The sequence below is a fragment of the Bipolaris zeicola genome (genome assembly GCF_000523435.1).
Source record: "Bipolaris zeicola 26-R-13 unplaced genomic scaffold scaffold_7, whole genome shotgun sequence".
NCBI classification, from domain to species: Eukaryota; Fungi; Ascomycota; class Dothideomycetes; order Pleosporales; family Pleosporaceae; genus Bipolaris; species Bipolaris zeicola.
In genome coordinates, this window is record NW_006912056.1 from 238600 (window position 1) to 255287 (window position 16688).

Sequence of the window (16688 nt, forward strand, 5' to 3'; positions counted from 1 at the left end):
CTAGCTACCTCCCAATAATCCTACACATCCAGCGGAGTCAAATGACCAAGCAGCCGCCGCTTCTTCCTAGCCTGACCTCCTGCACCCTGCTCACCCTCACCCTCACCATACCGATCCAAGAACCGCATGTCCCTCTTCCACTTCCTCTTGATCCCCCTACGCTTCTCCAGAAACTCCCCTTCGGCATCATCAACACGCCTCTGCAACCCAAACAAACTACTCAAACTATCGCTATCATCTCCGCTGCTCTCTTCAGTATGCTCCCAGGTACCCTCTCCGCTCTTCTCTCCGCTCTTCTTCGCACCAATCTGCACAAAGTTATTTGAATGATCATACGGCACCTGTGCCAGACTGTGCTTCTCTAGAACGGTATCTAGGACTGCATACTGCTCCCTGATCCTATCCCCCAGCGCACCCTCATCGCGTTGCACAACGGTACGTTCGAACCGGTGGTTCTTGGGTACAGCATCGAAAGTGCGCTCGACGGTGAGCTTATGCCAGAAGAACCACGCGACAAGCGTTCGCCAGTCTAAGATACCGGCCAGAGCAGCTTGAGTAAGCGTGTAGGCCTGTTTGTAAATCTCAGTGGTGAACTTAGCTTCGGGGTTAAAGTGAAGTCCCATAGCGATGATCCAGGCGTTAATCAAAACGTGGTGACCGCACTGGAACCCACCAGCCATCTGTTGAGGAAGGTTTTCATGAACGAAGGCTCCAACATCGAATTGCACAGCATTGAATTCGTTGCGGTGCGTCGACCACTTTAGCGCCGCAGCAGCGTTTTCCACGCGCACAGAGAAGAAGTCCCGAACGTCGTTGAAGACGCGGAGGCAGCTGTCGAAAATGTAGGTTTCAAAACGCGTCTCGGCTGGGTTTTCTGAGTCGTGGTTGATTGCTTCTTGGACGACTACGAGGAATGCGTGACCGCCTGCACGGCCAGTGGGAGCTGTGTATTTCTTGCCGTTTGTCCTAGCCCAGACTTCCAGTTGCTCCAGTAGTCCGTTTTTGGTGGCGACTAGTGGGATAAGCCAGGTCCTTCGCGGGCGCGAGAAGGGAGTGCCTTCGATCCCGTTCAGTGCTATTTGGAGGGTGGTACTGGTTGTCAAGGCAAAACCACCAGCAAATGGGTGCTCCGATCCTGACGCTGCGTGCAGGCCTGACTGCAGGTTGTCGATGGCCTCTATCACAGATGCCATGGCAAGGTTCAGATCAGAGTCGTCCATGAGACGTTGCCAGTCATTCGGCCTCACGGTACCCTTGTTGTTCAGCATTTGCTGGAGCTTGGCGGTCTTTCGGATTTGGTCGTAAAAATCAAGGGTTTCTTCGATCCATTCACAGGGCTCCCTTTGGATGTTTGAGTCCATGCCTTCGTAGTGCGAGTTGATCTCATCTCGGATTACTTGTAGACTGGCTTCCTGCATGGCTGCAATAGACTGTGAGTTTGCCGGTGGTAGTCTCTTCAGGCAGTGTTCTACTCGGGTCTTCGCCAGATTTCTAAAGGCTAACTCAATTTCCCTCTCCCTATTGTTGATGTCAAGGAGACCGAAACGCTGCAGTCGTGGTATGTGTTCATATTTCATTGTGACATCAACCCATTCGTCGGAAGGAAACGCTTTCTTCCCGTTATGCGGTCTTCCAGTCATTTTTGGAATGCGGTTCGCATTTTGCATGCGTTTCAACGCCTCAGTCTGATATTTTTGCCTAGCCCAGTGCAACTTTTCCGTAGCCAGGAGGGTTGCCAGCTCATCATCAAATCTTGGCTCAATCCGTGTTGCATGAGTCTTAGCAAAGCGCCTATTCTCCGGTACAACACCATCTCGAACAATGTCGTGGCACTGGAGAAAAGCAGAGATGAGTTTCCAATCCGCATGTCCGAGACGCACAAGATGCACCATGTCCTGCAGCTCTTGGAAGAACGAATCGGTCCATCGCAGTCGAACATCTTGATTGAGCTCCAATCCCATGGCCAGACCCCATGCATTCAGGATCGTAAAGTATCCGCATTCGTTCGCGCTCGGCTGGCAAGCGGTCTCTACCCATGTCGCGGACTTTGGCTTCACCTTCTCAAAGGCATTTTTATCCGCGAAGACCCCCTTCCACCAAGAAGAACCACGCAGAACCTGCCAGCCAATGTTGAACAGTTTCTCACGATCTTCTGCATCGTAATGATAGAATAGAGAGTCCAAGAAAGAAACCGTCGGTAGACCTTGTTCGTCAAATTGGGCAAGGAGAAGAACAATATGGCTCTTAAAAGTGATTGGAGCAAGTAGTGGACGACCAGGACGAAGAGCGTCGAGCATATAGTTTTCAATATCGGCCCCGTCCCAAGCCTGGCATAACTGCACGAATTGACTTTGGACGATGCTGAATCCTTCTTCGATACTCTGTATGTTGTTGATGGCCATGGTGACGGCGCTCATAGCGAGAGCACTTTCCGTATCATCTACCCAAACTCCCTTCTCTGTCGTTATTATACCCTCGCTTCGAAATTCTTTCAGCTCCTTCCGTATCTGCTCATTTGCTAACAGCTTACTCAAAGTGTCTCTCAGGGATTCGCACGGGCTGGAAGGTTTACTCAATGGGGCATATCGCCTTCGAATCTCATCGCGAGACAGAGTGCTGTCGAAAAGCCCGTTGCGCTGCAACTCGGGAATCCTTGTGTTTCGATCCTCCGTATCAAGACGATCCCAACGGAATGAATCGTCGTGGTTTTGAGTTGATTCTGTAAGAAACAACTCACACACATTGACACCCTCTCCAACGGTCTCCCCCTTTTTCGTTCGCATGAACGCCTCATATGCTCCTTGCTCACTCTCCGGTATTGTCCTAGCGAATCTTCTTCCCGGCCCCGGAGCCTCCGTCGAAGCTACATACTCATGACAGCGCAGCAAAGCCCAGATAAGCAGCCAGTTCGCCTCGCCCCGCAGCGCAGCTTGAATAACGTTGCGTGCATCGCGGGTGAATTCTGGGCTTGGAACAAAACCCTCACCGTTCAAAGGCAAATCCAGCAAGATACTCCATGCGTTAAGCACAACATGATATCCGTCATGATGCTCGTGCGCCTGTTGCGGTGCAAAGACCCACTTAAGAGGCCCTGCGATGGGTTTCTGGGAACCGAGGCGAGTATATATCTCGGCTCTGGCGGCTTTGCTTGTTAACCAAGGTGCGGAGTCGATAACGGTGTCATGATATCTGTTGGGTCCGGGATTTTGTGTCAGGATACACAGATTGTGGGTTTCGGTTGCCTCTAGCATGTATAACGAGATCAAGTCTTCGTTTTTGGTGATGGATGATTCGACTTCAGTTGTGGAGGATTCGGTGGTGAAGCCTGCGCCTGGGGCGTGGCGTTGATTAACGGCTCGGATGACGGATGCTATGCTCTCTCGGATCTCGTTCTTGGTTAACTGGGGTACCTCTGTTGCAAGTGCTTCCGGCAGATCGTTCTGAGTGATCTGGGTACCATTGGCTAGCTTGTTCAGCTCTTCATGAAGATATTTGCAGGGGTTGAACTCAGCTGGTACGGGAATGGTATCCAATTGAGGAGGCTGAACAGGTGAATCTTCCAGCGACAAAAACGTCTCGGAAGGCTCTTCAGACATTTCTGTATCCTCAGAAAGGTGTTGGTTCGGCTGATTCGTCATATATTGCAGTGACCATCCTCCTTCACGCACAAGGGGTATCAGCTCATTCAATTCTTCATTGGAGAGCGACTCTGACGAGGGTGTTTCGCTGTGAAGAATGCCATCTTCGAGTTGCACGGGAATCTGCTTCGTCTCTATCTTCTTTGCTGGGAAAGTCTCGTCGGTTTTTGTCTGATCAGCAATCAGAATGTCGAAATGGCGCTTACGCAGATCAAAACGGCGATCCTTAGCTGGTAGGTCAGCATCTTCATCATCATTGGCTTCTGTCGTAATAGCTGGCTTCACGAATCCAGTGCAACGAAAGAACGACAAAAGCAGTTTCCAAGTCAAGGCATTCTCCAAAGCGAGATGGAATATCCCCTCTGCTTGAATAAAGAAAGCTTCGTAACTGTGGCGATCTGGAGTAAATGCTGGGTTAAGCTCTAAGCCCATGGCTAAGGCCCACGCATTCAAAACTGTGTATGTGGAAGAAGCCTCTTGGGTAGTGGCCTGCGCACAAGGTACCCACTCGGTATCCATGACTAGATGCTCCGTCGTTTGCTTGCTCGATTCAGACGCCAGAATCCAGCGTTTCAAATTTTGATTGATCTTATCTCGATGACTCCTTGAACTACGCCAGAGCAGCGGATAGAGGACTCTGACTCTGATTCTTTGGTCTGGCTGTCGGATCTGCGCTACGACTAGGAGATGGCGACCAGACTGCTGGGTGAGGGCAGTAATTAGCGTTCTTCCCGCTCGGAAGACGGTACTGTTGTGGATGAAACTGAATCCAGCATTTTCTGGCTGTCGGTGGTTGACTGAAGCGATGACCCTGGGGATGAGGGAAGCTACTTTATCTTCCAAATGTTGGTTGAGGCGTGTTTTAAAATAGCTGGACGGATTCTCGATTGGCCGGCCGTCGTCTGTGAATGCGTCGGAATATTCGTCTTCTTCTTCCTCGACTTCATCAACTTCCCCGACTTTCTCAAACTCATGCTGTATTTGTTCATTTGCGAGATTTTGGAAAAGTTCAGACATGGATTCTGTGGTTTCTGCATCATTCCCAATTTCTTGTGATGTATCCTCAGGTGACCCAATTGGAAGCCACCTGATTACCACATTCTCCCTGGCAACATCTCCGTTTCTGTCGCGACGCTCCATCTCATCTGGGGCAGCTTTCCTAGTAGTCGCCTTATACTTTAAGCTACCTTCATGTCGGAAAAAGAACAACGGCTGTGAAAGCAGCTCAATGACGGCAAAGTCTTCAAGAGGACCAATGAAGAAGGGTGCAGGCGAGGAACCACCCTGATTGACGTATGTGATGCCATTGACGGTGATTGATGTCTCTAGGGCGACTTCGATAAAATGGCCTAGCCTCTGGTTCTCCGCTCCTGATGGTGCCCGTCGGATGAAATCGACGTGAGCAGTTTGATCATTGACGGTTCTAGTCTAGGTTAGCCGAGGAATACAAAACTTAAAATCGCCCTACGTACACTTGCAGACGTCGTTCTGTGTCCAAGACAAATATTTCTTGATTTTCCGCTCTGGATAGGACCACGGCAGCATTCTCGTCCCCCTCTTCAAATTGCCCTGTAAGTGCAGCAATATCATGAAGTCCGTCTGGCTCTTTGACACTTAATTTCTTGATCTCATTGTAAAAGCTACGCAATGCTGCACTGGATTGATTAGCATCTCCTGCAAACATGTCCTTGCCATCTTTCTGATAGATCGGCGTGCGTATTTGAGCCTCGGGCAAGCCTGCTTGCGTTGGTCGTAGCTCGTTCGGGTCTCTCTCATACAAAGGCCGAGCGTAATCGTTCAAGTATTTTCGGTCAAAATCATTTTTCCGCTTCGCCTTGGGTATCGCCCAGTCTACCTGGATATATGCACGGCTGGCATCTTCAGGACCCTTCTGCAGGTCGGGACCCTTGGATACTGGGCCTTTCTTGTTTCTGTTTCTTTGGCGTTTGGGTGGCATGTTGGATCAGTGGATACTCCGAAATTTCTTGAATTCTAAAACATCAGAGGCAGAGTGCCATAAGATGTCTTCAAATGAATAGTCATCGTGAGTGGCTCTTACAAAGGCCTTTGTTTGACATGTACACTTGTTTTTTGTTCTTTCAAAACTTCGCCTTTGTTAGCGCATAACAACACTGAGTGCCGCATTTATAGAGTTGCCGGGTGCCGATCGATTCCAAGGACAAAGAAACAACGTAGAAACTAGAAGCGTTACCGGGGTCCGTTATACAATGTATTGTGTGCATTGACCTTGGATGCACCAAACATGGGCACAATCCTTTGATACAAAAATGTTACAAGATTGGATGAAACAACAATTACTGAAAGCTGACAAGAGAATTCAGGTGGAAAAACAAGTATTTGTCGAAATGCCTGTGATGCAGACGGAGTATGTTCCAGTTGTTCTTTTGTCGCAAAGGTAGAGGTGCGTAGGGTGGCCAGAATGATATGACAGCAGCAAGAGACTGCGTAAACAAAGAGACAAGGTGCTTGAATAGCTGAAATCATTCATTGTGCTTACTGGAATTGAGCACAGTCTATAGAGATATCGTAATCTAATAAAAAGGTCGGTAAAAAAAAATGACGCTGTTGACAAGGTATTCGATCCGTTGTGTATGGAGGAGATGTTTTGGTCTCCAAGGCGACATGGGTATTGAGGCACACTATATGGACGTCTTCAGTTAAGAGCAGCACCGGTCTGCAACCCTCCCTGTTGAACGCATCGTGTGTGTCTATGGCGAGGCGAAGCTGGATATGCAGTGAAATGTATCAACATACACCTGAGCCATGGCTTGAGCATGGCTAGCTTCGCGACTTCTTGTTGAGGTTCATCCTCCGCGAGTCTTCTCTATGTAGAGGTCGATTCGCTAGTAGTGACGTGGAGCCGATGTGTTTGAGCGGCCTGACTTGTCCAGTCACATGGGGGTGGGATGGTGGGAGTAGCCATGCATCATGTTAAGGAGTGCCGCATTGTTCATTTGGCCGTACTGATCAGGATAACGGTACCCCATACCGGTGTCCAGCTCTGTTCCAGGGTCCGATCGCGCTGTGCTCACAATGTTGGCGGCTTCGACACATGTAGAACGGTTGTAGTAATTGAATGGTTCTGCCGGATAGCCAAAATCTCCTGAATGAGTCCAAGAGCTGTTGTATGGGCGGTTGTAGGGATAGTCGTAGGCAACGTCCTCTATCTTGATCTCAGTGCCAGGTGGGGTTGATGGTGCGGCATAGAACGTGGTGGAATAGGAAGAAGGAGGCGGGGTGCTCATAGCCGATACTATCGAGCCAGGGCTAGGTGAATCATCGTAACCGAAATCCGTGGATCGTGGAGGTAGGGAAGTGATGGTTTGGATTGGCGGTGTGTGTCGAGGGATTAAGATGGGCTTTGTGTGGGAAGCTACGTAGGCGGTTGTCGAGGCGTTTGGGTCTGGCTTGGTCTTTCCTTCGAGCATTGCACTCAGTCTCGATGCCGCCGGGAGTTGCTTGCTGTGCTGGTCTGGTGTGTTTTCCAAGGCGGCTGATACTTCTTGCTCGGACATTCCTTGGTCGCGGAGGATAGCCTTGAGCTTGCGGTTCTCCTCAAGGACTGTCCTTGCAGCGCTCTGAATCTCTGATGAAGCCTCAATGCCGATCTGCTCATAGGTGCGCAGCTTTGTCTCGAGTTCTTGCAGGTATTCCTTACGACGAGCGCGTGAGCGTCCTGTAACGAACAAGTGTTAGTGGAGATTCTGTGGGCATCTGACAGACCGAGCACTGTGTGCAATCTGATCAGACACGTGACTTCCCGTGAAGGAGGATAGACAAGCGAGCAGCGACATGGAACAAAGTGGCAAGATGGACTCTCAGGACAGCAAGTCTGTAGGAAACCATGAACGACTCACGTTGGTTGTCCCGAATACGAGCAAGGTGTTGCGCTTTCTGCTGCCATTGGTCAGTGACGGTCTATAGAGGGGGCAGCGAGAGAGAGAGTGCGTACTGATATCCTCGAGTCACTCATGTTTCGATTGGAGATGATGGAACCGACGTCGTCGTAGTAGCGTAGAGATGGAGTAGAGGTGGAGGCCTGATAGGTAGAGTTGTTTGCATGAGCATTCCGGGTAATATGTGGTCAGACTTGATGGCATGCAGTCTTAAAGTAGAATGCAGAAGTACATGCCGGCGGCCAGTATGCAAAGCAAGGAGCAGGCATGACCCCGGCAGCGTCTGGGAATGCATGTGGGAACAGACCTCGCCGTCCAGCCATGTCTGCAAGCGTGGGGAGCCCAAGCGGGGGCCAGGGGGAGTAGTTTCGTTACATTACGAAGGCACAGGCGATGAGTATCGTCTTGATCACCAGGCGTAGGCCCAAAGCGGAATAGCACACTGCGGCTGCCTTAGCGCCCCCTTTGCAGTCCGCCCTGACTCGGATCGGAGACGGAGCCCTTTTCAGCTTCGCCTTCGGAAATTGGGCAAATTGAGTTTTGCTGGTACCCTCGCGACACCACGTCGCAGCATCACCACCACCACCCGAAACCCGCTCACAAACCATTGCAACCACCGTTGTTCGTTTCTTCCTCGCTCTCGCGCTTCTCTTACCGGTGCGTTCCGAGGATTGGGCAGCTATTGCGGCACGGGAACAGGGCACCCTTCGACCCCCGTCATGGCTATTGGTCACCGAATAACAGCGCCCTACTCCGCCGCGCACTTCGACCCCACGCGATTTGTGACGTCCTGGGCCCTGCCTCCCAGCCTTCTGTTTGGCTACCGCGTACTCCTGGCCCTGTATGCATTTACGACCTTGTTTACCATCTTTGGCTGGAACGCTACGCACGGCAGATCTGAGGAATCCCGGTCTTCCTTTTCCTTTTTCACCGTCTTGACGTATTGGGGTCTTGCTTTCTATTATGCCTTCTCTGCAGTGCACACGGCTAGCTATTGGCTCACGGGCACGTCGTTCCTGGCGCGTTGGCCCAAGCCGCTGCAGGTCGCCCACAGCATGTTCTACTCCACCATTGTCGTCTATCCATGGATCGTAACCAGTAAGTTAAGCTCATCTTAGCGTTGCATCTATTCAAGCAACTGACGACGTCAACCAGTTGTTTTCTGGGCTCTCCTTGCGGCTGATTTTCCCACCACGTTCTCCATCTGGTCCAATACGTCACAGCACGCTCTCAATTCGCTCTACGCATTTTGCGAAATCCTCTTCCCCAGTACCACGAGATTGCCCTGGCTGGACCTGGTGCCCGTTGTTCTCCTCTTGGCTTGTTACCTTGGCTTGGCCTACCTTACCCACGCCACTCAAGGCTTTTACGTATACCCCTTTCTTAACCTCCAGAAGAATTCCTCGGGTGTTGTTGCTGGCTACATCATGGGCATTCTTGTGGCGGCTATTGTCATCTTCATCATTGTGCGGTACCTTATCGCCCTACGCCTCTGGGTCACTGAGACAAAGCTTGGAATGAGAGGCAAGGTCTCCCCACGCGCCACAACTAGAGCGGCAAATGGAGACATCCCACTATACGACACTGTTGCAAAATAAGTTGTTTCCGCGGATTCCCATTACGCCACTCTCAGCTTTACATTCACAAGCTCTTGTTTCTTCACTGCCCCTAATACGCCATCTACGATAAATCACGAAACTCTTTACTGACTCTGTTTTCCAGCTGAGTTTCATAGTCACTCGGATTTCTATCAACAAAAACCATTAATTCCAAGTCAATACACTGATTTCATTGCCAAGCAATCGAACACCTCTGCAATCACAAGTTCTACGTACTTACATGCATGGGTTCCTGTCCAGTGGTATTCATTACGTCCAGATCCTGCTTCAGCCCCTCGTGCCGTGCTACCATCCCACGTCCTATTTCTTCAGCAAAACACCTCAACTGTTTGTTTTTTTCTATCAATGGCACCTGAATGAGCACAGCTCCATTCGACTCGGGTAGGTCCGGGAACATGTGCTCGTTCCAAGTGGGGGCTATTGGTTGCGATAGACCGTCATGAAAGTCATGAAAGGGTTCTACCCCACCAAATCGACCCCGGGAGTGGATCACACGGGCAGCCGCCTATCAATGTCAAGGTGGATGCAGCCGCAATGACTGTTGAGCATTGACACAGTGGATGCTTCTCATCCAACAAATTGGCATGCGTAAGCCCTGGATACCCAATCGATTACACACGTGAGTGAGTGGCGCTCAATTGCCAAGGACATCAACTCCCACCCAGCTAGGTGGGTCCGTCAACCAAGTAAGGCTAAAATGAACGAGAATATGCCTTTGCGCCAGTATTAACGCTGCCCACTCTATAGTAGTAGAAGGGGGCTTGAAGAAGAGCAGGACGAGCGTCTAATTCGCTCTCGGGTGCTCCTATGCACATACATACGTAGCTACACTATGACAGCTGACAAGTATAGTACAGAATTCACGCGACAGTTGCGCCGATTCGTTGACTAGGGGCGCGCAGAATGCATCTTGGCTCCAGTGACGGTGTCTGTTGAGACTTAACAACACCATCTCTCTGGATCGCACGACCAGGGGCAACGTCAGCCACGTTACAGCTACCTGAAGCAAATCACAAGGCTGAAGACGCTCACTGCTTTGTTCCAGGTACACGGGATTATTTTAAACTGCCGTCGCACGCGATGGCTCCTTGCACGCTATACAGCGACTACTGAGGAGGTGCTACATACATCTGCCAAACTACAACAGCCACTGTCAGCCTTAGTTTAGCGCATCGCAAGTGGCTAACTTCTGGCTTATCTTCGCGTGGCTAGCAGCCCTGAGGACAGGAGTCATGAGGGGCTGATTCGCATACCCTTGCTGATTCTGGTGTAGCAGTGCACCACCATCCCGCGCACGTTACAATGTCAGTCTTCAATTGGGTCCCGAGTTTCTGACAGGGGCCCATTTAGCCCATCGGCATTATCAGCCCACACTTCCTTTTTTACGTTGGTACCAAGTTAGCGGTCCTGACGAGCCTGGTTTAGTCCGGCGATCATCAACGACGCCTTCGGATGGCGAGGCCATGGTCATGTGCCCTCACCACAGAGACGGTGTTGTAGAAGCGTCATACAGTACCCCAGAGATTTCTCACGTAAACTGCCCAGGTAAATGCCTGATTGCTAACATGTGTGTCAGCAATGGATAACAGCCGTGCGCGTGATGCTCGCTACGTTATCCAGAAAAGTAATTGTTTTCCGGCAGGCGGAAGTGCTCGGGATGAGGTTCTAACCGTAGAAGTCCTCCCAGCAGCGCGCACAAGCCAATTTTTCTCGAAGCGATCCTCCAAGTACCCAACGCAATGGAGACGGACAACAACCTAGCCTTCTCGAAACGTTGGAACCCTTGCTGATCATATACAAAGTTTGGACATGACTCCACCACTTACGCTACACGATCCTGCATATCAACGTGTAACTTGGACGGCAAAGCACCCTCCACACCACAAGGACAGCCGCGATCGTCGGTGGCTGCACCGGTGTCAAGTCGCATTCTGAGCAGGCTCCAGTATGGCACATGCCGAAACCATAAGGGCAAGTGCCGGAGCGTACCAGATCACGCCGTTTTGCTTATAACGAATGAGGCGCACTTGGAGGCGGCGGACAAGGCTGCCCAATCACAAATGCCCATCAATGCTCAATGTTTTGGAGATTCCAGGGCCCTGGACAATTTCTTACAGGTCTAAACACACAGTGTGTTAAGTCATACCGACTTGTCCGCCCTCCGTGCTCTTGCGAACCTCCCTTAGAACTAACCTAGTGGCCCTACGAGGCTCCTCCTCAGCCTTAGTACCGTCAGCGCACCGCTTTTTCGCTTCGCAAATTGCACCGCCGCTAGCGATACCGTCCCGCGAGCAAAAGGGAAGACGTCGCTAGTCCCAAATCACAAAGGGCATGTGAAGGACTTGATGTTGCGTGGATCAAATTGAATGCGCCGGTCATCCGACCATGGTTATGGCCGTTCCCTTTTCTACGAGTAAAGGAGCTGTTCCAGCCTCCCGTCCACCTAGACCCTTAAAAGTGATATTAAGCTTCAACATAGTCAAGCAAGCGTACGTTCCTAGATTCGCAGTCAGCAGTCAGCAGGGCGAACGTGAATTCACGCAGCTCGTCAGTGCGCTTCGTCCAAGGGCTGGCGCGTTCCTCCACCGCGATTGCGGTAAACATGTATTTTTATTGAAATATCTCGAGTGAGGGCTGCGCTAGCAGATCCTACGCAGGTCGACTGTATGCGTAGGGCTAGAAGCGTGGGATTTACCGATGACGACGGCGATGATGCGGTGTGTGGCTTAATTGCAAAAGCAAAAAGTCTCGACTGCCGCGCTGATCAACGAACCCACGCAAGGTGCTTCACACGTGAATGACGACTATTTGCTAACGTGCGTAAGTACTAACTAGTAGGCTGTACACATGCATCCGAAAGGGTCGGGCATGGGATGGGAGGAACGGTCCGATTGTTTCACATCGCTTGCAGTACTGCATATGTACATATTCCCATTGGGAAAGGAAATTGTGCAACCACAGCAATCACTGACCAATATTATCATCAATCCCAAGCCCCGCGGCCCCCAAGACGAATAGCTATTCTTGAGCATTGCACGCGCAGAGCTGGCATCTCGGAAGTGTGATTAGCCGAGGCATTTGGGGAGATTGGTAGCGAACTCTTCATCGCAAGGCAATTCGTACGTGCGCTTGACAGCCAACACTGCTCAACACTAATATCATAGCCGCTGTCAGCGAAGCGTGCGGAAAGGAAAAATTCCGAGACTATGATAGAGGTTGTCTATATTGTCCGACATGCGGTAAGTATAAAGTTTGCTATCTCTCTACTGTGTAAGAAGCCGTCCTGGGTTCATCGTTGCGTCAGATGCGCCACGGGCCATGTTAGATGAATCTTGATTTCCCTAGGCCTTTTTCACCTGTCCCATTCGTCCTTGCATTGCTACCTTTTCTCATCGCGCCTTCCTCTCAACTTTGTCATGTGCCATACGGAGTAGCCCTTCCGCCAAATGAGCCGCCCCCGTCAAACCCTGGGGTCAAGATCTCTCCCCACTCCGATCTGCTGACCGTCATCATGAAGACATATTCTGACGGTGTCTTTGTCATGTCTAGTTTCGGGCAAATTGGTCGGTGGACCCTCAAACAGGCGTCTACACCGCGTCCATGGCACGCACACCAACCGGTATACCGACCGACCCGCCACTGACGGCCAAAGGCGTGCACCAGAGTAAGGAGCTGGCAAATTATCTCGCCAAAATCGAGCCTCCGGTGGACAGAATCTATTCTAGCCCGTTTTATCGCTGCTTGCAGACGCTGAAGCCATTCAGCGACGCGTACTTCAATGAGGGGAAAAAGACCAGGGGTAAAATTAGGGTCGACCGTGGGATAGGGTAAGTACGGGCCTACAGTAGATCTTCTGGCGAAAAAAAGACACCAGTGTGTGAACACCAAAGAGAGTTTACTGTAACTAATACATCAGTCTGTGCACAGGGAGTTCTTTGGACGCGCCCATTTTAAACACCCAGAGCCGCCCAGTCTCGAGCTCCTGACTCCGCACTTTGACAACTTGGATGCCGACTACGTTTCCATGCACATGGCGGGATCCAGGGGCGAGTCAATTGTGGAGTTACACCAACGTGTGAGAAGAGCGCTAGAGCATATTGTTACGGCTCTCGATAATGATCCGGAGCAGCCCAAGAGTGTGCTGCTTTGCACCCATGCGGCTACTATGATTGCTGCTGGGAGGGTACTGACAGGTCGGATGCCGGAGAATCCCGACGAAGACGACTTCAAGTGCTATACGGCTGGTCTGTCCAGATTTGTTCGGAGGTCGGCAGACCCCGAAAAGGGCATCGCTGGGAACTGGGAGTGTGAGCTCAACTCTGAGACATCTTTTTTGTCTGGTGGTGCCGAACGAGGTTGGTAAGTGTGACCTGTTTTTTTTTCTTACCTTTTGATATTCTAAAGATTGCGTCGTGTGATCATTGCTCATGTGATTTTGGCTGTTTTTCCACATGCAAAGTTGGTGTTAGTCGGGGGTTGGGCATCCACTGGGCTGAAGTTTACATGACGTGTTGCCTTGCGATAACCGTTTGGATAAACGTCTTACCAAATCACTATGGGTTGTGGCTTTTGCTGACTGTTCTTGGCGTCATTTAGGCATTTCGATGGCGAAGAAAGTTTTGTTGATTTCTCGGATACGGGTATGAATGGTGAGAGTGAATCAAAATTGTGAAAATGGGGGGATTGAGACAAACTCTGTCTTGGCCATCTTCCGATATTTTGTTGCGAAGACGGCAGAAATTTGGCAGCCAAGGATATACGAAATAGATCAAACTATCAATTTCAAAACCTATTCACCCATCTAAGTCCCTCACAAAAAAAGAAAAACAGGAAAAAGATTCCCCAATTCCCCAATCCCCCTCTTCCTCCCCCTCCCCATCATCCCACCTAATCTCCACACACAACTCTCACTGGATCCCCAAACCCAATCCAACCCTCCTTTACCCTGTCCCCTCCCCTCCAACCATAACCACCCACACACCTGGGAAAGCCTCACTTCCTCCCTTGCACCATCCAAATCAAACTAAAACCACCCACTACAACATGCACCTAGCCAACCCCTACTGCAGCTCGCGTTCGCACCCTCGGATTCCCAGCTACTCGGGTTTCGTAGGTGGCAGGACGGCAGGCGCAGGCGGGTGCGTGTGAGTGTGTGTGAGTGGAGACCCCCACTGCTGATTGATAAGTGGGTGGCGAAGGAAGAGCGGGTGGGCGTGGGATGTGTGTGGGAGCGGAATTTGGGCCGCGTTTGTGTTGCTGTTTGGTGGTATTGGTGGTGGGTTTGGATGGATGAATGGGGATATTTGGGCGAGGAAGTATTGGGAGGGTGGGCTGGGGGTGGTTGGAGTGGATGGGAAGTGTGAGGGAGGGGGATTGATGTTGGCTGGTGTGGTTTTCAGAATTTGTTGGCATGATTTTTCATATTCGTTGGTACGGTATTTTCGTCTTCTAGATGCAATTGATATATCCTTTCTGCCTGGTTACACTTTGAGTTTATCTCAGGCAGTGTCACATTGGCGCTTTCATCTTGATGTACGCCTGCTTCTTCGTCATGCCCGTCGTCTTTTGCATATAGTCGTCTCCACACTAGAAGACCGCATGGAATAAGACCCAAGTGGCCAAATAGCAGAGCATCAGACTTGACGTTGTTTTGATCGTTTTGATAACGATTCAAGGCTGATGCCTCTATACCCCATCTCACATGTTTCTTCAAAACATCATGCACGTTTCTTAATACGACTCTGCTCGTATAGTCCTGTGTACCAAGCACTCGTGACGTTCACAATCCAACACGGCATACTGGCGATCCCTCAACCCTTCTTTTCTTTCCCTGTTTCCGCTTCTGTGATTGTCTCGTCGTCCGCGTCAAGATGCATGCTCTCTGCAAATCCCACCCATTCTTTTAGTCCCTTGACAAACATGTCCTGTCCAGGGTCCACCTCCCCTCCGTGTCCCCAGATAACGACCTCGTCGAATTCCCCCACTTGTTCTGCAATCTTGACTTCTACGGGTATGGCCCCTTCTTCTCCGTCCTCCATCGTCTCGTCACCGTCTGACTCCGTGGGTCGTCTCGACTGCGGTAACTGCTTTTCGGTGACTGCGAGGATGGCGCCGGTATAATTTTCTGGGAGAGGCAAAACAGTGCCGTGGAGGTGGCGACCCCGAAAGTGAGCGTGTTGGGTGCCCTTGTCATCGGTGGAGGGCTTCCAGTATTGTGAGGTTGAAGGGATAGGGCCATTGTGGTTTATGCGTGCGGGGAGAAGGTTTGGCGTGCACTTCTGGGGCTTGGAGGGCTGTATAGCGAGCATTTTGGGTAATATTACGGCGTGCTTCGTTTGTAGATGTTATTTTACCGATCGACTGTGTGGTTGTGGTGTAGTTGGCAACACGCGAAGCGTAGCCGCGGAAGACGCGTTGACGCGCCGTCGCCATGTGTAAGCGTCTGGCGTGTCCGCGGCGCATAGACTAAAAGTGCATGTGGTACAGCTCATGATGACGATGCTGCAATATAGTTAACCAAGCTACAGGCGCACAAAATCAAACTGTTTTCCTTGTTTTCCTCTCCTTCTTCTTCTTTAACCTTCTTTTCAACATGTTTGGCCCGCCCCCCAGGTTTAACATGATGGTGATATGCGCACCTCTTCGCCCTTGACTCGGTCCGGAACAACAATACGATCTTACAACAAACGGAATGCGAGGCCTCCGCTTCTATCGAACCACCGGCTTTCCAGGGTAGGCCTTCGGCCCTAGCTAGTGATTACAAACTGCAACCATTGAGTGTTTGCGAGTCCGCACAATCTGCCGGCGTCGATTCTCTCCCAGACTCTGATCGCAAGGCCCCCAATGGCCCGAGACGCTAAGATGTATGCTCTTGCATAACTTGCCCCTCACCCAGCTTCGGAACATATGCTTCTCGAACTCTAAACTGCGGCTCTGTGTTACACCACAGCTTCTTCGTTTCAGTACCTCTCAACTATGGCAATATCCATGGCAATCCAGGAACAGACTTCCATGCGAATTTGCAAATCTGCCATGTCCCTTGTACCCTGTACATGTGTTGCCGGCTCGGACATGCACCACTCACGCACGATATCTAGGCGGATAGACGGCGTCATTGATCACTAAAAGTGGCAAGGTTCACCGGCTGCATCACACTTGCCATAGTACCCACCAGGCGCATAGCTTCGAAACGGCGTAAACAAATGTTCCGGTTCGGCTTTCGGCCAATCCGGCCAGCGGACGGCAAGCTACCTGGAGCTCTGAAATAGAGTTGTATGCCCTGCGTCGGACTTGAGCGGCTTTCTGTTGTTCATGTTCCTCGTACCGTTTCCTTCTCTGTGTCTTTGCGATACCATTGTAGCGTTGCTTTTCGGCCTTTTCACATACTAGTCGCAACTCGATTGGCTATCATCTGAGCGATAACGTGACCCCGCACGCTCATCACCAACGCATCACAGCGGGGCCTGTATATTGATCAGGCGCTTAAAGGAACCAATCGTCGTATTTCTACATTT

General features: G+C 50.8%; 7 protein-coding genes across 7 annotated transcripts; 3 read left to right on the plus strand and 4 right to left on the minus strand.

The window, feature by feature from the left end:
- Positions 1–20: 20 nt before the first annotated feature.
- COCCADRAFT_83642 (uncharacterized protein) lies at positions 21–5595 on the minus strand (the record flags this gene model as incomplete). Its single annotated transcript, XM_007709341.1, has 2 exons — positions 21–5061; positions 5111–5595. The coding sequence occupies 2 exons, from the start codon at positions 5593–5595 to the stop codon at positions 21–23; spliced, it is 5526 nt and encodes a 1841-aa protein (XP_007707531.1).
- A 955-nt stretch (positions 5596–6550) lies between these two features.
- On the minus strand, positions 6551–7632 carry COCCADRAFT_1039 (uncharacterized protein; the record flags this gene model as incomplete). Its single annotated transcript, XM_007709250.1, has 3 exons — positions 6551–7335; positions 7517–7556; positions 7612–7632. The coding sequence occupies 3 exons, from the start codon at positions 7630–7632 to the stop codon at positions 6551–6553; spliced, it is 846 nt and encodes a 281-aa protein (XP_007707440.1).
- Positions 7633–8274: 642 nt separating this feature from the next.
- Positions 8275–9153, plus strand: COCCADRAFT_1040 (uncharacterized protein; the record flags this gene model as incomplete). The annotated part of the gene is made up of 2 exons (XM_007709251.1): positions 8275–8653; positions 8711–9153. 2 exons carry the CDS (start codon positions 8275–8277, stop codon positions 9151–9153), a joined length of 822 nt encoding a protein of 273 aa, XP_007707441.1.
- Positions 9154–12380: 3227 nt separating this feature from the next.
- Positions 12381–13846, plus strand: COCCADRAFT_32696 (uncharacterized protein; the record flags this gene model as incomplete). The annotated part of the gene is made up of 4 exons (XM_007709299.1): positions 12381–12413; positions 12724–13001; positions 13102–13533; positions 13771–13846. 4 exons carry the CDS (start codon positions 12381–12383, stop codon positions 13844–13846), a joined length of 819 nt encoding a protein of 272 aa, XP_007707489.1.
- A 131-nt stretch (positions 13847–13977) lies between these two features.
- Positions 13978–14322, plus strand: COCCADRAFT_83662 (uncharacterized protein; the record flags this gene model as incomplete). Its single annotated transcript, XM_007709342.1, has 1 exon — positions 13978–14322. A coding segment is annotated over one exon (345 nt), but the record flags the coding sequence as incomplete, so codon positions are not given.
- Positions 14323–14984: 662 nt separating this feature from the next.
- COCCADRAFT_83550 (uncharacterized protein) lies at positions 14985–15482 on the minus strand (the record flags this gene model as incomplete). Its single annotated transcript, XM_007709343.1, has 1 exon — positions 14985–15482. The coding sequence occupies one exon, from the start codon at positions 15480–15482 to the stop codon at positions 14985–14987; it is 498 nt and encodes a 165-aa protein (XP_007707533.1).
- A 651-nt stretch (positions 15483–16133) lies between these two features.
- Positions 16134–16289, minus strand: COCCADRAFT_83596 (uncharacterized protein; the record flags this gene model as incomplete). Its single annotated transcript, XM_007709344.1, has 1 exon — positions 16134–16289. The coding sequence occupies one exon, from the start codon at positions 16287–16289 to the stop codon at positions 16134–16136; it is 156 nt and encodes a 51-aa protein (XP_007707534.1).
- Positions 16290–16688: the final 399 nt, after the last annotated feature.